This window comes from Oncorhynchus keta, chromosome 25, assembly GCF_023373465.1.
Source record: "Oncorhynchus keta strain PuntledgeMale-10-30-2019 chromosome 25, Oket_V2, whole genome shotgun sequence".
In the NCBI taxonomy this organism is placed as follows: Eukaryota; Metazoa; Chordata; class Actinopteri; order Salmoniformes; family Salmonidae; genus Oncorhynchus; species Oncorhynchus keta.
The window spans coordinates 40193463-40215680 of NC_068445.1; the positions used below are offsets into that span (position 1 = coordinate 40193463).

General features: G+C 44.9%; 2 protein-coding genes across 3 annotated transcripts in view; one reads left to right on the forward strand and one right to left on the reverse strand.

Annotated features, from left to right (window-relative positions):
• Positions 1-8099: 8099 nt before the first annotated feature.
• Positions 8100-11928, reverse strand: LOC127911785 (perforin-1-like). 2 transcript variants are annotated; one of them, XM_052479391.1, is made up of 4 exons: positions 11784-11928; positions 10769-10931; positions 8508-8627; positions 8100-8340 (listed from the first exon to the last, which is right to left on the reverse strand). In XM_052479391.1, the coding sequence occupies exons 2-4, from the start codon at positions 10919-10921 to the stop codon at positions 8197-8199; spliced, it is 417 nt and encodes a 138-aa protein (XP_052335351.1). In that variant the 5' UTR covers positions 10922-10931; positions 11784-11928; the 3' UTR covers positions 8100-8196. The 2 variants fall into 2 exon arrangements, with proteins under 2 accessions (XP_052335351.1, XP_052335350.1); XM_052479390.1 differs by having other exon boundaries at positions 10769-10927; positions 11784-11869.
• Positions 11929-18850: 6922 nt separating this feature from the next.
• Positions 18851-22218, forward strand: part of LOC127911786 (perforin-1-like) — a 30396-nt gene continuing 27028 nt past the window's right edge. The window contains exon 1 of the mRNA XM_052479397.1: positions 18851-19069. The gene's annotated coding sequence lies outside the window, so the exon portion shown is untranslated. The remainder of the gene's footprint in view (positions 19070-22218) is intronic.

Genomic DNA, 22218 nt, shown 5'->3' on the forward strand with positions numbered 1-22218 from the left:
AGATCTCAGCCCCTCCACCCCACCCAGGTGGTATGTTGACCCACAGGTGGTATGTAAGACTACTTAACCAATGAGAACACACCTTATATTACCACGAGACGTATTTCAGCCTATAAGGTGTAAGAACAAATTCTGATACTATCTGAAGTGCTGATTGAACAAATTGTATTCCAGATAATGTCAAAAGGCCAGCCCAGTGAATCAACAGTTAGGTGAGAGAGAGGACATTGCTAAGGGTGGACATGGTAAACAGTACTGTATAGAATCTGTAATTATTCAGTAATACCACTAATCATTATATACAGTTCATTCAGAAAGTATTCAGACCCCTTGACTTTTTCTCTATTTTGTTCTTTACGGCCTTATTCTCAAATTCATTCAAACTTTTTTTCTTTGGACATGATTTGGAAAGGCACACCCCTGTCTATATAAAGTCCCACAGTTGACTGTGCATGTCAGAGCAAAAACCAAGCCAAAGGTCAAACAAATTGTCCGTAGAGCTCTGAGACAGGATTGTGTTGACCATAAATCACATTTAAGATTCCTGGCACTGAGACCATACACCTTGACTTACCAGGATACACATCAGCAGCAGGGCCAAAGTCAAAGAGAGAGAGAGAGGGGAGGACATGGCTCACAGCAAGGGCAGGATTGAAGAAGGACAACTAGGAGAGAGAGAGGAGGACATGGCTCACAGCAAGGGCAGGATTGAAGAAGGACAACTAGGAGAGAGAGGGGAGGACATGGCTCACAGCAAGGGCAGGATGTAAGAAGGACAACTAGGAGAGAGAGAGGAGGACATGGCTCACAGCAAGGGCAGGGTGGAAGAAGGACAACTAGGAGAGAGAGAGGAGGACATGGCTCACAGCAAGGGCAGGGTGGAAGAAGGACAACTAGGAGAGAGAGAGGAGGACATGGCTCACAGCAAGGGCAGGATGGAAGAAGGACAACTAGGAGAGAGAGAGAGGAGGACATGGATCACAGCAAGGGCAGGATTGAAGAAGGACAACTAGGAGAGAGAGAGGAGGACATGGCTCACATCAAGGGCAGGGTGGAAGAAGGACAACTAGGAGAGAGAGGGGAGGACATGGCTCGCAGCAAGGGCAGGATGGAAGAAGGACAACTAGGAGAGAGAGAGGGGAGGACATGGCTCACAGCAAGGGCAGGATTGAAGAAGGACAACTAGGAGAGAGAGAGGAGGACATGGCTCACAGCAAGGGCAGGATTGAAGAAGGACAACTAGGAGAGAGAGAGGAGGACATGGCTCACAGCAAGGGCAGGATTGAAGAAGGACAACTAGGAGAGAGAGGGGAGGACATGGCTCACAGCAAGGTCAGGATTGAAGGACAACTAAGACAGAGAGAGACAGTGGCTATGGTTACTGATCAAAACCTTAGGAAAACCTTGACAAAGTACAGGCTCAGTAAGCACAGCCTTGCCATTGAGAAGGGTAGACACAGGAAAACCTGTCTCCCTGTAGAGGAAAGGCTGTGCAACCACTGCACAACAGCAGAACCTGAGACGGAGCTGCATTTCCTGACAAGATGTCAAAAATATAAAACAATTAGAGTGTCATTTCCCCAAATTTGAAACCCTTATTCAAGGGTTCAATGGCCTCTCTGATGAGAGTAGGCTACCCGTCCTGTTGGGGGAGGACGCAGAGAGCTGTGGGTTGGCAGCGCACTACATTGCTGCCTGCCATAAGATGAGGGACAGTGTCTGACAGACCAATCAACCTGCATATGTCCTCTACTGTATGCTCATTGTTATTGTTCAATGTATGGCTATTTTGACCCTTGGATATTGTTCAAATCAAATCCAATCAAAGTTATTTATATAGCCCTTCGTACATCAGCTGATGTACAGAAACCCAGCCTAAAACCCCAAACAGCAAGCAATGCAGGTGTAGAAGCACGGTGGCTAGGAAAAACTCCCTAGAAAGGCCAAAACCTAGGAAGAAACCTCGAGAGGAACCAGGCTATGTGGGGTGGCCAGTCCTCTTCTGGCTGTGCCGTGTGGAGATTATAACAGAACACGGCCAAGATGTTCAAATATTGTTGTTACTGTTGTCCCGTTGACAATTTTGATTCTTATTATTTTCATATTGTAAATATCCAATGTAAGCTTTGGCAATATGTACATTGTTACGTCATGCCAATAAAGCAAATATAATTGAATTGTGAGAGTGAGAGTGAGAGTGAGAGAGAGAGAGAGAGAGAGAGAGAGAGAGAGAGAGAGAGAGAGAGAGAGAGATTTCTATCAAAATGTTTTAAATATACTGAACAAAAAATAAACACAACATGCAACCATTTCTGAGAGTGAGAGAGACAGAGTGAGAGAGACAGAGTGAGAGAGAATTATCTAATTATTAATTACCACTAATTATCAAAATCCAGAAAAGGGCCATTAAATTCTACAACCACCTAAAAGGATGCGATTCACAAACCTTCCATAACAAAGCCTACAGAGAGATGAACCTGGAGAAGAGTCCCCTAAGCAAGCTGGTCCTGGGGCTCTGTTCACAAACACAAACACACCCTACAGAGCCCCAGGACAACAGCACAATTAAACCCAACCAAATCATGAGAAAACAAAAAGATAATTACTTAACACATTGGAGAGAATTAACAAAAAAACAGAGCAAACTAGAATGCTATTTGGCCCTACACAGAGAGTACACAGCGGCAGAATACCTGACCACTGTGACTGACCCAAAATTAAGGAAAGCTTTGACTATGTACAGACTCAGTGAGCATAGCCTTGCTATTGAGAAAGGCCGCCGTAGGCAGACATGGCTCTCAAGAGAAGACAGGCTATGTGCTCACTGCCCACAAAATGAGGTGGAAACTGAGCTGCACTTCCTAACCTCCTGCCCAATGTATGACCATATTAGAGATACATATTTCCCCAGATCACACAGATCCACAAAGAATTCGAAAACAAATCCAATTTTGAAAAACTCCCATATCTACTGGGTGAAATTCCACAGTGTGCCATCACAGCAGCAAGATTTGTGACCTGTTGCCACGAGAAAAGGGCAACCAGTGAAGAACAAACACCATTGTAAATACAACCCATATTTATGCTTATTTATTTTATCTTGTGTCCTTTAACTATTTGTACATTGTATATATATATATATATATATATATATAATATGACATTTGTAATGTCTTTACTGTTTTGAAACTTCTGTATGTGTAATGTTTACTGTTCATTTTTGTTGTTTTTCACCTTATATATTCACTTTGTATGTTGTCTACCTCACTTGCTTTGGCAATGTTAACACATGTTTCCCATGCCAATAAAGCCCTTGAATTAAATTGAATTGAATTGAATTGAGAGACGGGAGAGAGAGACGGGAGAGAGAGAGAGAGAGGGAGAGAGACGGGAGAGAGACGGGAGAGAGACAGAGAGAGAGACAGAAAGAGACAGAGACAGAGAGAGAGCATGTGGGAGAGAGAGCGACAGAGCGAGAGAGACGGGAGAGAGAGACGGGAGAGAGAGAGACGGGAGAGAGAGTGAGAGAGAGAGACAGAGCGAGAGAGAAGGGAGAGAGAGAAAGAGACAGAGAGGGACAGAGACAGAGAGAGAGCGAGTGAGAGAGACAGAGCGAAAGAGACAGAGCGAGAGAGACAGAGCGAGAGAGACAGGAGAGAGAGAGAAAGAGACAGAGAGGAACAGAGACAGAGAGAGAGAGCGAGTGGGAGAGAGAGTGGGAGAGAGAGAGAGAAGGGAGAGAGAGTGAGAGAGAGAGACAGAGCGAGAGAGAAGGGAGAGAGAGAAAGAGAGAGGTAGACAGAGAGAGAGAGCAAGTGGGAGAGAGAGCGAATGAGAGAGAGAGTGGGAGAGAGAGAGAGTGAGAGAGAGAGAGAGAGAGAGAGAGAGAGAGAGAGAGAGAGAGAGAGAGAGACAGAGCGAGAGAGTGAGAGAGAAGGGAGAGAGAGAAAGAGAGAGAGAGACAGAGAGAGAGAGCAAGTGGGAGAGAGAGCGAATGAGAGAGAGAGTGGGAGAGAGAGAGAGTGAGAGAGAGAGAGAGAGAGAGAGAGAGAGAGAGAGAGAGAGGGAGAGAGAGAGAGAGAGAGAGAGAGAGAGAGAGAGAGAGAGAGAGAGGGAGAGAGAGAAGAGATTTGTATCAAAACATTGTAAATATACTGAACAATAGTATAAATGCAACACACCATTTCTAAGATTTCAATGGTTGTTCTCTGTTTTTATTGAAAATATTTTGTCTTCTGATAGTTGTTTCAGAGTTGTTCAATGTAAAAAGTCATGACACATGACAGCCCACTTGGAGTTTGCCAAAAGGCAACTAAAGACTCTCAGACCATGAGAAACAAGATTATCTGGTCTGACGAAACCAAGATTGAACTCTTTGGCATGAATGCCAAGTGCCACATCTGGAGGAAACCTGGCACCATCCCTAAGGGGAAACATGATGGTGGCAGCATCATTCTGTGGGGATGTTTTTCAGCGGCAGGGACTGGGAGACTAGTCAGGATCGAGGGAAAGATGAACAGAGAAAAGTACAGAGAGATCCTTGTTGAAAACCTGCTGCAGAGTGCTCAGGACCTTCATGTTAGCCATGAAAATGAATTACTTAAAAACCATACAATGTGATCTTCTGGATTTTTGTTTTAGATTCCGTCTCTCACAGTTGAAGTGTACCTATGATAAAAATTACAGACCTCTACATGCTTTATAAGTAGGAAAACCTGCAAAATCGGCAGTATCTCAAATACTTGTTCTCCCGACTGTATCAGCTGGTAAGAAAGGCTATATTAAATACATTTGGTTTTGATTTAAAAATAGCCGTGCTGCAACTCTCCCCGTCCAACCTGACAGCTGCAGAGGAGCTGCAGAGAAGAAAGGAGAAACACCCCAAATACAGGTGTGCCAAACTTGTAGCATCATATCCAAGAAGACTCGATGCTGTAATCGCTGCCAAAGGTACTTCAACAAAGTACTGAGTAAAGGGTCTGAAAACGTATGTAATTGTGATATTTCAGTTTTTAATTATTTTGTAAATTTGCAAAAAAAATCAGAAAAACTGTTGCTTTGTCATTATGAGGTATTGTGTGGATTGATGAGGATACTTTTTTTTATTTAGTACATTTTAGAATATGGTTGTAATGTAACAAAATGTGGAAAAAGTAAAGGGGTCTGAATACTTTCCGAATTCACTGAACCCACATATACACGCACTCACACCCTCTCACCCTCTCACCCACACAGACACACACACAGACAGACAGACTGGCGCAGCTAACCTTGTGGGGACATACAATCAGTCCCATTCAAAATCCTATTTTCCTTAACCCATAACCCTAACCCTAAACCTACCCCTAGGTTATAACCCTTAAACTAACCCTATCTCTTAATCCTAACCCTAATTCTAACCTTAACCCTAAATCCCCAAGAAATAGCATTTGACCTTGTGGGGACTAACAAAATGCCCCCAGTTAGTCACATTTTTGTTGGTTTACTATTCTTGTGGGGACTTGTGGGGTCTAGAGTGTCCAAGATGGCGTAGCAGTGCAGACGTGTTTGTCGTTTTCCCATGTAAATATAGTCTTCTTTTCATATTTCTTTTGTATATATTTCAATATACTTCAATCTCTTTTTCCATTTTTAAAAATTAAATATTCCTTCCGGCAAACCGTCTCACCCAATGTGTTACGGATCCGCTATTTTTAGACCTTATAGCTAGAACCTCCATCAGAAGATAGCCATCAGATGCTAACCAGCTAATTAGCTAGCAGCTATTTTGTCATTGTTAGCCAATGCTACTTGTTAGCCACTAGCCACTTTTACCTCTAGCTCAGACACCAGCCGCTTTTACCCTGGACAATACCCGCCAGTCTGCACAACGCCAGTCTGCACAGCCCGATATCAACCCTGAGCATATCAGGACTGCTCTTCTCCGCCATTACTCCAGAGGACTCCATTACTGGACCATTATTCCAGATCCTCGCAGCTAGCTAGCTGATACCGAGTGGCCCAGCCCCAAAGCTAGCCTTTGAACCAGGCCCATCTTTCGGCATGCTCAGTGGACCTTATGATCACACGGCTACACAGCTGATGCCTCCCGGACTCTTCACTAACACCTCCCACACATGGTGTGACCTCACCTAGCATAACGTCTCTTGGGTAGGGGGCAGTACTTTGAATTTTGGATGAATGAGGTGCCCAATGTAAACTGCCTGTTACTCAGGCCCAGAAGATAGGATATACATATGCATGGTAGTATTGGATAGAAAACACTCTAAAGTTTCCAAAACTGTTAAAATAATATATATGAGTATAACAGAACTGATATGGCAGGCGAAAACCTAAGGACAATCCATACATATTTTTGATATGGGTGCTTTTCTATTGAATGCCTATACAGTATCTAAATGGTTAGGACCCAGATTGCAGTTCCTACGGCTTCCACTAGATGTCAACAGTCTTTAGACATTGTTTCAGGCTTGTATTCTGAAAAATGAGGAAGAATGAGACCATTTTCCTTGTACGTGGACTGTAGAATGAACCAGAGCTAGTTTTCGCGCGTGACCGACTGCGCGCCGTTCGTTGTTTTTCCTTTCTATTGAAGACGCTATTGTCCGGTTTAAATATTATAGATTATTTAGACTATAGACAACCTGAGGATTAATTATAAACATTGTTTGACATGTTTCGACAAACTTTACTGGTACTATTAGGATGTATTCGTCTGCATGTCGTGACCGCCTTTGAGCCAGTGGATTACTGAACAAAACGTGCCAACAAAACAGAGGTTTGGGATATAAAGAGGGACTTTATTGAACAAAAAATGTCTTGTGTAACAGGGACTCTTGTGTCTACAACCATATGAAGATCTTCAAAGGTAAGTGATTAATTTTATCGTTATTTCTGACTTTTGTAACTCCTTCACTTGGTTGTAAAATGTTTGTATGCTTTTGTAAGCGGGGCGCTGTCCTCAGATAATCGCATGGTATGCTTTCGCCGTAAAGCCATTTTGAAATCTGACACAGCGGCTGGATTAACAAGAAGTTCATCTTTAAACCGATGTCTAACACTTCTATTTTTATGAATGTTTAATTTGACTATTTCTGTATTTAGAATTTGGCGCTCTGCAATTTCACCGGAATTGGGGGTACAGTGGTTTACCTCCTCTGTACCCGAACCCTAACATACCCTATTCTAATCTATTCTACCACGCCCAGAAATCTTCTATTTTCTGTACCCAATGCACTAGATGACCCGTTTTGATAGCCTTTAGCCGTACCCTCATACTACTCCTCCTCTGTTCATCGGGTGATGTTGAGGTTAACCCAGGCCCTGCGTTTCCCCAGGCACTCTCATTTGTTGACTTCTGTAACCGTAAAAGCCTTGGTTTCATTCATGTGAACATCAGAAGCCTCCTCCCTAAGTTTGTTTTATTCACTGCTTTAGCACACTCCGCCAACCCTGATGTCCAAGCCGTGTCTGAATCCTGGCTTAGGAAGGCCACCAACATTTCTGAGATTTCCACCCCCAACTACAACATATTCCGTCAAGATAGAACTGCCAAAGGGGGAGGAGTTGCAATCTACTGCAGAGATAGCCTGCAAAGTTCTGTCATACTTTCCAGGTCTATGCCCAAACAGTTCGAACTTCTAATTTGAAAAATTATTCTCTCCAGAAATAAGTATTTTCTAGCTGTGCCCTGGACACCATATGTGAATTGATTCCCCCCCCCATCTCGTTTCAGAGTTCGTTCCGTTAGGTGACCTAAACTGGGAAATGCTTAAGTGTCTACAGTCTATTCCTACATTCTCAAAAATACAAATATTGTTTAATTCCCCAATTTCGGGGATTAGGAGTTTTGGGAAGAATAATGTCTTTGTTCTCCACGGTCTCTCTCTCTCCACTCCATGGCAGTGAAGAGAGAGAGTTGTGATGTCGTGACACTGTAAATGTTAAATGTCGAATGGTTAAAGGTTTTGACATAAGATCTCAAAACTAGTAGAAATATTGATTAACTATAATAATATGCTGTGTACCATCTTCTAAGGCATCTTCTGAGAAATAAAACAATTCAGAAACATGATTAAGACCGACTGAGAACATCTTGCTATGAAGCACGTTTTTTTAATGCTACAAGGAAATTAATACATGAGTGAAAGGGTGACAAAGGTCATAGGTTACAATCTAATCATCAAACTGTTCCATCTAGTAACTGTAGACGTAGCCGTAGCTGTAGGAGTAGTAGACGGTGCCTCTCTTCAGCTGACAGATCTCACTGTGTGTTCCCGGGCGGATGGTGATTTTGCAGGTTCCCATGTGGTGATCTAGTCCGATGACATCATCCCACACCTAATAATAATAATCATCATAATAACAATAATAGTAAAAATCATCATAATAATCTTCCTCCTCCTCATCATTATCATCTTTTTCATCATCGTAATAATAATTGATGGGATTTACATAGTGATTTTCCAGTGCTCAAAACGCTTTGCATAGTAAGGTGGGAAACTCACCTCCAGTGTCAGGACAGAGTTGGGAAGGATGTTAGCAAAGTTGAACTGGTCGGCCCAGATGGGGTTTTCCTGATCCTCCAGAGTGTTGCTCTTGCCATGAAAGGATGAACCGCACCACACCTAAGGAAGATAATGTTGTCAGTAGACTTTATTAAACTTTTTTTAAATTATTAAAACTTCTTTGGGATAGGGGGCAGTATTTTGACGTCCGGATGAAAAGCGTGCCCAAAGTAAACCACGTTCTACTCAGGCCCAGAAGCTAGGATATGCATATAATTGGTAGATTTGGATAGAAAACACTCCAAATTATGTCTGTGAGTATAACATAACTTATTTGGCAGGCAAAACCCTGAGAACAAACCATCCAGGATTATTTATTTTTTTGAGTTCACTGTGTTTTCAATTGAATTTATATGGTAAACTAGATTTATGAGGCACCTGGTTGCAGTTCCTATGGCTTCCACTAGATGCCAACAGTCTTTAGAAATTGGTTGATGTTTTTCCTTTGAGAAATTAACCAGTTGGATTTAGGGGCCGCTATTTTAATTTTTGGATGAAAAACGTTCCCGTTTTAAACACGAAAAGATGCTCGACTATGCATATAATTGACAGCTTTTGAAAGAAGACACTCTGACGTTTCCAAAACTGATATTGTCTGTGAGTGCCACAGAATGATGTATGAGAAACCAACTGCCTCGACGGATATATTATCGAATATATTTGTTAAAAACACGTTTGCCGTGTTTCTGTCGATATTATGTAGCTAAATTTTGAAAAAAGTTTGGCGATATAGTTGTAGCATTTTTCGGTCGATTTCTCAGCCAAGCATGGTGAAGAAATGGGAGCTTTTTCGCCTACAAAAATAATATTTTTGGAAAAAAGGAACATTTGCTATCTAACTGGGAGTCTCCTGAATGAAAGCATCCAAACTTCTTCAAAGGTAAATTATTTAATTTGGTTGCTTTTCTTATTTTTGTGAAAATGTTGCCTGCTGCCAGCAGAGCCTAGCATAGCATTATGCCATGATAAACTTACACAAATGTTTGTCTCGCGTTGGCTGTAACGCATATTTTGAAAATCTGAGATGACAGTGTTGTTAACAAAAGGCTAAGCTTGTGTTAGAATATATTTATTGCGTTATGCTAATGCATTTGATTACGCTCCCGGATACGGGTTTGCTCGTCGCAACTGGTTAAGAAGTACGGCTAATCAGAATGAGAGTCAAGCCATGTGGACTCCTTTGTTTTGGGCGCGAGACCTGTAACTTGCTCCACTTTGATTTTTATTGCTATTGAACACATTATATTCCGTCTTAAATTGTATTGATTGTTTACATTTTAAGTTACCTTAGGGTGGATTAGGAAAGTTGATTAAAATGTTTCAACTAAGTTTACAGGAAACTTATTAAATCATTTGTCGTCATGTTGGGCGAGTTGGAACCGGTGTTTTTCTGAATCAAACGCGCCAAATAAATTGACATTTTTGGGATATAAAAAAGGAGTTTATCGAACAAAAGGACTATTTGTGATGTTTCTGGGACATTTTGGAGTGCCAACAGAAGAAGGTAAGGCATGAATTATATCGTTATTTCTGACTTTTGTCTCGTCCACCTGCCTGGTTGAAAATGATTGCTATGCATTTGTATGGTGGGGTGCTGTCCTCAGATAATCATATGGTTTGCTTTCGCCATAAAGCCTTTTTGAAATCTGACACCGCGGCTGGATTAACAAGAAGTTAAGCTTTATTTTGACATAATGCATGTGTATTTTCAAGAATGTTCAATATTTAGAATTCTGTAGTTTGAATTTGACACCCTGCACTTTCACTGGATGTTGGTCACGTTACCGTCCCACCTAGCCTAGAGAGGTTTTAAATACTAAATTATTGCTAATGTATGTACAGTTGGCTCACTTGAATGAGGAACCAGTATATGTATATTATAATTAATTCATTCATTTGATTGTTTGTTCATTTTTCTTTTACTATTACTTCACCTAACAAGTAACAAGCCAATCACTGACATTTTCATGGTCACATGTCACTGTAGGCTACTTAATATCCAAACAAATGACAGCTGACTGTCTACTGTCTACTGTTTACTGTTTACTGTTTGATTATTGCTGTGTCTCTGTCCTTCTGTGTTATGATGTCTGTCCTGTCTGTAACATCACTGTACTTCTGTTTTATCTCCCCACCTGACAGTTTGTTTTGTTAACTGACTGATCTGGTTAAATAAAGTTGAAATAAATTAATACATTCACCTTGACGTAAGGGCTTGGTTTTATGAATAGCCATCGTTTCAGGTTGGAGGCACGAATATCATACACTCTGACAGGGCCGCCATTCAGGTCACAGTGTACAAGAGCCAGGGTGCATAGCACCAGCAGTCCCAGGGACAGAGAGAGAGAGGCCATGGTACACTGTCTGAGAGAGGAGAGGAAGGGAGGGGAGAGGAGAGGAGGGGAAGGGAGGGGAGAGGAGAGGAAGGGAGGGGAGAGGATGGGAAGGGAGGGGAGAGGAGGGGAAGGGAGGGGAGAGGAGGGGAAGGGAGGGGAGAGGAAGGGAGGGGAGAGGAGAGGAAGGGAGGGGAGAGGAGGGGAAGGGAGGGGAGAGGAGGGGAAGGGAGGGGAGAGGAGGGGAGAGGAGAGGAAGGGAGGGGAGAGGAAGGGAGGGGAGAGGAGGGGAAGGGAGGGGAGAGGAAGGGAGGGGAGGTGAGAGGAGGGGAAGGTATTAACATGTCCATAAGATTTTGAAACTAACACTACAAACTGTTTTTGTTCAATTATTTTTTATTTTACTTAACTAGGCAAGTCAGTTAAGAACAAATTCTTATTTTCAATGACAGCCTAGGAACAGTGGGTTAACTGCCTGTTCAGGGGCAGAACAACAGAACAACCTTGTCAGCTCGGGGATTTGAACTTGCAACCTTCCGGTTGCTAGTCCAACACTCTAACCACTAGGCTACCCTGCTAGCCCCGGAGGAGACGGCAAAAGGTTAGAAACTGTCAGTCCCATGGTTTTACACATTCAGTTCTGACAGCAAACCTGGCTGAGAAGTCATCCAGTGTACTCAACCAAACTGACAATCAATTTTTATCTAAATGCACTTTTTGGAAAGCCCCTTACTGTCTGCAATCAAGTGAATCCCAGCCACAGTCTACAGAGATAACAAAGGTAAGATGGACGCCCACACAAAGAGAGAGAGAGAGAGAGAGAGAGAGAGAGAGAGAGAGAGAGAGAGAGAGAGAGAGGTGGAAGACTAAGATCATGTCTTACCTAGATAGTCGAGCTGGACGTCTGTCTCCTCTAGTCACCCAACTGCTGATGGTCCTTATTGTGCCATCGAGCTGTTTATAAAGATTTCACCCCCCCCCCCTCCCACACACCCACACCCAGGTGGTACGATGACCCACAGGTGGTATGTAGGACTACTTAACCAATGAGAACACACCTTATATTACCACGAGACCTATTTGAGCCTATAAGGTGTAACAACAAATTCTGATACTATCTGCAGTGCTGATTGAACAAATTGTATTCCAGATAATGTCAAAAGGCCAGCCCAGTGAATCAACAGTTAGGTGAGGGAGAGGTCATTACTAATGGTGGACATGGTAAACAGTACTGTATAGAATCTGTAATTAATCAGTAATACCACTAATCATTATATACAGTGCATTCAGAAAGTATTCAGACCCCTTGACTTTTTCTCTATTTTGTTCTTTACGGCCGTATTCTCAAATTCATTAAACTTTTTTTTCTTGTCAATCGACACACATTACCCCATAATGACAAAGTGAAAACAGATTTTTTAAAAACATTTTAGCAAATGTATTAAAAATCTAAAACAGAAATACATTAGACTCTGCTATGAGACTCGAAATTGAGCTCAGGTGCATCCAGTTACAGATCAGCTGACGACTTCCTGGTGACCTGTTCTACCACAGTTACAGATCAGCTGATGACCGGCTGGGGACCTGTTCTACCACAGTTACAGATCAGCTGACGACTTCCTGGTGACCTGTTCTACCACAGTTACAGATCAGCTGACGACTTCCTGGTGACCTGTTCTACCACAGTTACAGATCAGCTGACGACCGGCTGGGGACCTGTTCTACCACAGTTACAGATCAGCTGACGACTTCCTGGTGACCTGTTCTACCACAGTTACAGATCAGCTGACGACCGGCTGGGGACCTGTTCTACCACAGTTACAGATCAGCTGACGACTTCCTGGGGACCTGTTCTACCACAGTTACAGATCAGCTGACGACCGGCTGGGGACCTGTTCTACCACAGTTACAGATCAGCTGACGACCGGCTGGGGACCTGTTCTACCACAGTTACAGATCAGCTGACGACTTCCTGGTGACCTGTTCTACCACAGTTACAGATCAGCTGACGACCGGCTGGGGACCTGTTCTACCACAGTTACAGATCATCTGACGACTTCCTGGTGACCTGTTCTACCACAGTTACAGATCAGCTGACGACTTCCTGGTGACCTGTTCTACCACAGTTACAGATCAGCTGACGACTTCCTGGTGACCTGTTCTACCACAGTTACAGATCAGCTGACGACTTCCTGGTGACCTGTTCTACCACAGTTACAGATCAGCTGACGACCGGCTGGGGACCTATTCTACCACAGTTACAGATCAGCTGACGACCGGCTGGGGACCTGTTCTACCACAGTTACAGATCAGCTGACGACTTCCTGGGGACCTGTTCTACCACAGTTACAGATCAGCTGACGACCGGCTGGGGACCTGTTCTACCACAGTTACAGATCAGCTGACGACCGGCTGGGGACCTGTTGTACCACAGTTACAGATCAGCTGACGACTTCCTGGGGACCTGTTCTACCACAGTTACAGATCAGCTGACGACCGGCTGGGGACCTGTTCCACCACAGTTACAGATCAGCTGACGACCGGCTGGGGACCTGTTCTACTACAGTTACAGATCAGCTGACGACCGGCTGGGGACCTGTTCCACCACAGTTACAGATCAGCTGACGACTTCCTGGGGACCTGTTCTACCACAGTTACAGATCAGCTGACGACCGGCTGGGGACCTGTTCTACCACAGTTACAGATCAGCTGACGACTTCCTGGGGACCTGTTCTACCACAGTTACAGATCAGCTGACGACTTCCTGGTGACCTGTTCTACCACAGTTACAGATCAGCTGACGACCGGCTGGGGACCTGTTCTACCACAGTTACAGATCAGCTGACGACTTCCTGGTGACCTGTTCTACCACAGTTACAGATCAGCTGACGACCGGCTGGGGACCTGTTCTACCACAGTTACAGATCAGCTGACGACTTCCTGGGGACCTGTTCTACCACAGTTACAGATCAGCTGACGACCGGCTGGGGACCTGTTCTACCACAGTTACAGATCAGCTGACGACCGGCTGGGGACCTGTTGTACCACAGTTACAGATCAGCTGACGACTTCCTGGGGACCTGTTCTACCACAGTTACAGATCAGCTGACGACCAGCTGGGGACCTGTTCCACCACAGTTACATATCAGCTGACGACCGGCTGGGGACCTGTTCCACCACAGTTACAGATCAGCTGACGACCGGCTGGGGACCTGTTCCACCACAGTTACAGATCAGCTGACGACTTCCTGGGGACCTGTTCTACCACAGTTACAGATCAGCTGATGACTTCCTGGGGACCTGTTCTACCACAGTTACAGATCAGCTGACGACCGGCTGGGGACCTGTTCTACCACAGTTACAGATCAGCTGACGACTTCCTAGTGACCTGTTCTACCACAGTTACAGATCAGCTGACGACTTCCTGGTGACCTGTTCTACCACAGTTACAGATCAACTGACGACCGGCTGGGGACCTGTTCTACCACAGTTACAGATCAGCTGACGACTTCCTGGGGACCTGTTCTACCACAGTTACAGATCAGCTGACGACCGGCTGGGGACCTGTTCTACCACAGTTACAGATCAGCTGACGACCGGCTGGGGACCTGTTCTACCACAGTTACAGATCAGCTGACGACTTCCTGGGGACCTGTTCTACCACAGTTACAGATCAGCTGACGACCGGCTGGGGACCTGTTCTACCACAGTTACAGATCAGCTGACGACTTCCTGGTGACCTGTTCTACCACAGTTACAGATCAACTGACGACCGGCTGGGGACCTGTTCTACCACAGTTACAGATCAGCTGACGACTTCCTGGGGACCTGTTCTACCACAGTTACAGATCAGCTGACGACCGGCTGGGGACCTGTTCTACCACAGTTACAGATCAGCTGACGACTTCCTGGGGACCTGTTCTACCACAGTTACAGATCAGCTGACGACTTCCTGTGGACCTGTTCTACCACAGTTTCAGATCAGCTGACGACCGGCTGGGGACCTGTTCTACCAAAGTTACAGATCAGCTGACGACCGGCTGGGGACCTGTTCTACCACAGTTACAGATCAGCTGATGACCGGCTGGGGACCTGTTCCACCACAGTTACAGATCAGCTGACGACCGGCTGGGGACCTGTTCCACCACAGTTACAGATCAGCTGACGACCGGCTGGGGACCTGTTCCACCACAGTTACAGATCATCTGACGACTTCCTGGTGACCTGTTCTACCACAGTTACAGATCAGCTGACGACTTCCTGGTGACCTGTTCTACCACAGTTACAGATCATCTGACGACTTCCTGGTGACCTGTTCTACCACAGTTACAGATCATCTGACGACTTGCTGGTGACCTGTTCTACCACAGTTACAGATCAGCTGACGACCGGCTGGGGACCTGTTCTACCACAGTTACAGATCAGCTGATGACCGGCTGGGGACCTGTTCCACCACAGTTACAGATCAGCTGACGACCGGCTGGGGACCTGTTCCACCACAGTTACAGATCATCTGACGACTTCCTGGTGACCTGTTCTACCACAGTTACAGATCAGCTGACGACTTCCTGGTGACCTGTTCTACCACAGTTACAGATCATCTGACGACTTCCTGGTGACCTGTTCTACCACAGTTACAGATCATCTGACGACTTGCTGGTGACCTGTTCTACCACAGTTACAGATCAGCTGACGACCGGCTGGGGACCTGTTCCACCACAGTTACAGATGGAGCCCGTAGTTGGAATGCTTCCTGGTGCAGGAACCCTGAACCGTCTTAATATTTGTCAGTGATTATACATCTGTAGCTTTAATGATGGATTTCAGCCCTCTCCACAGCATTGGAAGAGGCTTCTATTGAAGCCAGAGACAGTGTTTGTATGTGGCGCCACAGAGTGAGTTATATAACTGTAGTGTGTCAAGGCTTTGTCCCACATTACAACCTATTCACTTTATAGTGAACTACTTTTGACCAGTAGTGCTCTATATAGGGAATGGGGTGCCATTTGGGACTCAAACATAGATTTTACGTCAAACATTTTTACCGTTCAACATTTACCCTTACGGTAGACCAATATTGTGATTAAACCTGAGCTTAATATTAAAAAATGCATTCTAAGGTTTGGCCTTCATTCATAATCAGCTTATCAGATAAATACAAAACTTTTGACCGTATGTTACACAAAACCCTTTACAGTTTGGTTAAGAGCTATTACTGAGAACCCTATACAGTTTGGTTTAGAGACATTACTGAGATCTGGCCAGCTGTGAATCTCCATGTGGTGTCAGGGGTTGGTATAATTATGACAGGGTGACTGGGTAAGGTCCTTATAAAGGGGAACATTTCCACATGGTGATAATTAAGTCCTTATGTTATATTACAATAAGTTATCTTTAGGATCCAACCTGTGATGACATTGCTGGGAAACTGCAGCAACACCATCAGCAAGGGAACCCACAATATGGTCAGGGAGCTCTCCGAAATACTTAGTTTCAGATTTTGTAAATATGATGTCATGACGTTGGCCTCTTTGGGTATAGCAACCCCATCCAACTCTCCCTCTGCCTCCCCCCTTTGCCTCCTTCAACTAGGCTGCTGTGGTCAGAGGTCGTAAATCCTGAGAAGACCCTGCCACATAGTAGAGAGAGGGTACACTTTCATAGAGGACAAAGGAAATCCTTCCACCTCACAGAACTTGAGGTACGAACACATTTCATGTTCCGGAGAAAGTGTAAAAGATTGAAGAATCCAGCTACGAACTGGTCAGTTTGTCACAACTTGGGGAAGCTCATGGGAGACGGTGTGGCCACATTACCCTAACGCTGTTTATAATAGCCTCAGATGAGGTTTACATCTAATTGTATTAGAGGAATGAGTGGGTATGATACTGTTTGTATAATTGTGTAATATGATTGTGGACTGTTTAATGAAGAAAAATACAATTCCCTTTTGATTTGAACTAAATCAGAGGACCGCCCCTGAGCCCAGTTAGGGTCAGACATCCTGGACCGCCCCTGAGCCCAGTTAGGGTCAGACATCCTGGGACAGCCCCTGAGCCCAGTTAGGGTCAGACATCCTGGGACAGCCCCTGAGCCCAGTTAGGGTCAGACATCCTGGGACAGCCCCTGAGCCCAGTTAGGGTCAGACATCCTGGGACAGCCCCTGAGCCCAGTTAGGGTCAGACATCCTGGGACAGCCCCTGAGCCCAGTTAGGGTCAGACATCCTGGGACAGCCCCTGAGCCCAGTTAGGGTCAGACATCCTGGACCACCCCTGAGCCCAGTTAGGGTCAGACATCCTGGACCGCCCCTGAGCCCAGTTTGGGTCAGACATCCTGGACCGCCCCTGAGCCCAGTTAGGGTCAGACATCCTGGACCGCCCCTGAGCCCAGTTAGGGTCAGACATCCTGGACCGCCCCTGAGCCCAGTTTGGGTCAGACATCCTGGACCGCCCCTGAGCCCAGTTTGGGTCAGACATCCTGGACCGCCCCTGAGCCCAGTTTGGGTCAGACATCCTGGGACAGCCCCTGAGCCCAGTTAGGGTCAGGCCTCCTGGGACAGCCCCTGAGCCCAGTTAGGGTCAGACATCCTGGACCGCCCCTGAGCCCAGTTAGGGTCAGACATCCTGGGACAGCCCCTGAGCCCAGTTAGGGTCAGACATCCTGGGACAGCCCCTGAGCCCAGTTAGGGTCAGACATCCTGGGACAGCCCCTGAGCCCAGTTAGCGTCAGACATCCTGGGACCGCCCCTGAGCCCAGTTAGGGTCAGACATCCTGGACCGCCCCTGAGCCCAGTTAGGGTCAGACATCCTGGACCGCCCCTGAGCCCAGTTAGGGTCAGACATCCTGGACCGCCCCTGAGCCCAGTTAGGGTCAGACATCCTGGACCGCCCCTGAGCCCAGTTAGGGTCAGACATCCTGGACCGCCCCTGAGCCCAGTTAGGGTCAGACATCCTGGACCGCCCCTGAGCCCAGTTAGGGTCAGACATCCTGGACCGCCCCTGAGCCCAGTTAGGGTCAGACATCCTGGGACAGCCCCTGAGCCCAGTTAGGGTCAGACATCCTGGGACAGCCCCTGAGCCCAGTTAGGGTCAGACATCCTGGGACAGCCCCTGAGCCCAGTTAGGATCAAACATCCTGGACAGCCCCTGAGCCCAGTTAGGGTCAGACATCCTGGGACAGCCCCTGAGCCCAGTTAGGGTCAGGCCTCCTGGGACAGCCCCTGAGCCCAGTTTGGGTCAGGCCTCCTGGGACAGCCCCTGAGCCCAGTTAGGGTCAGACATCCTGGGACAGCCCCTGAGCCCAGTTAGGGTCAGACATCCTGGACCGTCCCTGAGCCCAGTTAGGGTCAGACATCCTGGACCGTCCCTGAGCCCAGTTAGGGTCAGACATCCTGGGACAGCCCCTGAGCCCAGTTAGGGTCAGACATCCTGGGACAGCCCCTGAGCCCAGTTAGGGTCAGACATCCTGGGACAGCCCCTGAGCCCAGTTAGGGTCAGACATCCTGGGACAGCCCCTGAGCCCAGTTAGGGTCAGACATCCTGGACCGTCCCTGAGCCCAGTTAGGGTCAGACATCCTGGACCGTCCCTGAGCCCAGTTAGGGTCAGACATCCTGGGACAGCCCCTGAGCCCAGTTAGGGTCAGACATCCTGGACCGCCCCTGAGCCCAGTTAGGGTCAGACATCCTGGGACAGCCCCTGAGCCCAGTTAGGGTCAGACATCCTGGACCGCCCCTGAGCCCAGTTAGGGTCAGACATCCTGGACCGCCCCTGAGCCCAGTTAGGGTCAGACATCCTGGGACAGCTCCTTTTCTGCCATTCCGAATAAAACCCAACTTTGAGAAATGATCAGCAGACTTAGCTTACCTCAATTACCCGATGGCTAAAGGTTGCAGACCATGTTGAATCTTTTAACCATACCACGTGGTTAAGCTCTTAGACTATCGATACCGACAGAATGAGAATAAGTCTTTGATATTAATTACTAGTCTGCAGCTAGGAATTCGGTATCATTGAACGCGAAGAACGACAACCGCGGAAACATCCATTCTATAACGAATGTCACTTTGAACTATCCCCTCTAACCAAGACAGAGAGAGAGGGGGAGAGAGACAGACAATTCTACGAAAGACACAAACTTTTCACCAGCGATCAAGACGACAAAACTGATCGTAAATATATATATTGATTGCAATTGTTCCCGAATGAATGAGCGTTCATGTGTAAAGGATTAGCATTTTAATTGTTATAATTATCACTCTGTAGTGACTTCTTTGTCGACCGCAACTTCCCCTTTGTCTAACAAGCCGCCATGCTGGTTTAGCCCACTAGGGCACATTCTCCTATCATTTTGTGTAACCACATTTACCTTGTTTGTTTGTTTATGCATTTCTGTGAATTACTTAGTTAGTAATAAATACACGATTTAAGACAATTGATGTATGGATGACTCATAGTGAAGACTGGGTTCGTGCAGATAACCAACAATTTATGACGTTTGGGATGAGACTAACGTGAGGTACAGTAAATAATTCATTAATTCGAAGACTAATTGATCAGATAAAATGTCTGAAAAGTTATTTTAGGAAATGATAACTTTGTAATCTGAATATTTTTCCTTGTTGCCCCGACTTCCTAGTTAATTAGTTATGTGATTAATCAGTTGATCGCGCAGTAACTAATTACAGAGAATCTTTGATAACTATAATACTTCAGTTAATGATAGTAAAGACACGACAATGACAACATTTGTGACTTGTATATTCCATCTTCTTGAATTACATTAGTCTTGTGAGGTCATTCAAATGTGCCTGTTGCGCCGCTGACTTTATTTGTGAGTGACCTCACATATTAGACAGTTTTTTTACAGATAGGTTTGTGCAGATTTAAGATACTGACTTCAGATTAGGACATCCTCAGTTCTCATAAAAAAAGAAGGTAAAAATGAATTTATCGCAATGACTTTTAGAAATGCATCTGTTCGGTATCCTAGCTTCCTTTCCTTGATCCCTTTACTTCCTTTTCTCCTTTCTTTCCCTGGATTCCTCTCCTCCTTTCTTATTTCCCTTTCCTTTCCTCCTTCCTTAGCTTCCTTTCATAGCTCCCTTTCATTCTATCCTTTCCTACTTTCCTTTCCTTTGTATTTCCTGTCTTCCATTCCTTCTTTCCGAGCTCCCTTTCCTCCTATATTTTCCTAGCTACCTTTCCTCTTTTTCTAGCTTAATTTCTTGGTCTTACACATCTTCCATTCCTCCTTCCCTAGCTTCCTTTCCTCTACTCCTTTTCTCATTTCCTAGCTTCCTGTCCTCTACTCCTTTTCTCATTTCCTTGCTCAACTTCCCAACTTCCTTTCCTTGCTCTCTTTCCTTCTTTTCCTCCAACTACAGTAGTGTCATTGTGCCTTCTACACTACTAGTACTGCTACTATTACAGTCACTATAACAGTAGCAGCAAGTCAGTGGCCCTGTGGTAGAATGTCCACCCTGAGATTGGAAGGATTCAATCCCTGGTCGAGTCATACCAATCAAAGTCTCAAAAAAATGTGACCTGATGCCATTCTGCTTGACACTGAGCGTTAAAGAGGAAGTTACCCCTTTAATATGCTTTGGAGTGTTTTCTAATATGCTATGGGGTGTTTTAGAGAGTGTTATAATATGCTATGGAGTGTTTTGAACTGTTTTAGAGAGTGTTATAATAGGCTATAGAGTGTTTTGGAGTGTCTTCTAACATGCTGTAGAGTGTTTTGGAGTGTTTTCTAATATGCGTTGGACATAATTGCATGTTTTATTATAGTCATTGGCACATGATGACTGAGCAAAATGTGACAACCTCATACATGGCTATTTAATTGAATAGACAATAAAATACACAAATAGTTGACTATGTTGGCATTCAAAAATAGAGTGAAATGGCAAAAGTAACTCTGCCCTCACTTCACTCAAGAAGTGATAATATGTTTAGTTCATCCATGACCCTTGTTATATACTTAGGAAAGTCACCAAGAGACAACACAATAATATTTACACACTATTCATATATACATATTCATACTCTTATACACAGTGAAGTTAAATTAGAGCTTTTGAAAGAGGTGAGGCACTGTGATACAATATGCTTTTTATTTGTTTTATAAAGCTAAACTTGATTTTCTCCTGAGTAACCTCCGGTGGCAGAACATTAACGTAACAGCATTAGAAGGCCCACTACGGTAGTAGGTGGAAAGGAAGCTGGGAAATGAGGTAAGGAATCTAGAAAAGGAGAGGAAATGAATTGAGGGAAGGAAAGAGGGTAAGGAAAGGAGGAAAGGAAGCAAGGCAAGGACAAAATGGATCTAGGATAGGAAGGGAAAGGATCAAGGAACAGAAGCTAGGAAAGAAGGAAGGGAAAGGGAGTTAGAAAAGTATAGGAGGAAAGAGACCTACCGTAGAAAGGAGGGGAGGAAAGGGATCTAGGAAAGACAGCTAGGAAAGTAGGAAATTAAGATAGGAAAGGAAGAAAGGAAGCTAGGATACCAAACAGATGCATTTCTAAAAGTAACTGTGATATATTCAGTTGTGTCTTATTTTTATGAGAACTGGATTCTGAATTGAAAAATCTGTACAAAGTGATCTGTAAGACCCAACTCAAAAATATGAGAGGACACTCACAAATAAGTGGAGCAATTCACAAGTGTGAGTCAACTCACAAATGTAATGCGAGTCACAAATATGTAAATATGTCAAATGCAGGTCACAAATGTAAACTGTGGAGTCACAAATGTTCTTTGCAAAGTAAGAAATTTGTGTGGAAAATGTTCTGGTTTAACCATAAAAAAAACTATTGCATTTATATGCTAATCTTCATTTGTTTGTGATAATGATGATTGGCTTTTGGATCATGACATATGTTTGGCAAACGACATGTACATATTTACAGAATGTGATTTGTATTTGCACATCAACTGTTTTCTTTGTGACTCTCTACTTATATATTTACAACATTTTGATAGAAATCTCTCTCTCTCTCCTAGTTGTCCTTCCTCTATCAAGCCCTTTACAAGTTGAATCAGGTTTTTTTTTCTCCACCATCAGTTACCTCCTCTTGTTCTCCACCATCAGTTACCTCCTCTTGTTCTCCACCATCAGTTACCTCCTCCTGTTCTCCACCATCAGTCACCTCCTCCTGTTCTCCACCATCAGTTACCTCCTCTTGTTCTCCACCATCAGTTACCTCCTCTTGTTCTCCACCATCTGTTACCTCCTCCTGTTCTCCACCATCAGTCACCTCCTCTTGTTCTCCACCATCAGTCACCTCCTCTTGTTCTCCACCATCAGTCACCTCC

Coding starts and splice junctions, on each gene's coding strand:
- LOC127911785 (XM_052479391.1), bottom strand. CDS start 10,921: ATGGCCTCTCTCTCTCTGTCCCTGGGACTGCTGGTGCTATGCACCCTG. Junction 8,628..10,768: donor AACCAAGCCCTTACGTCAAG/GTGAATGTATTA, acceptor TATCTTCCTTAG/GTGTGGTGCGGTTCATCCTT. Junction 8,341..8,507: donor ACTCTGTCCTGACACTGGAG/GTGAGTTTCCCA, acceptor TATTATTATTAG/GTGTGGGATGATGTCATCGG.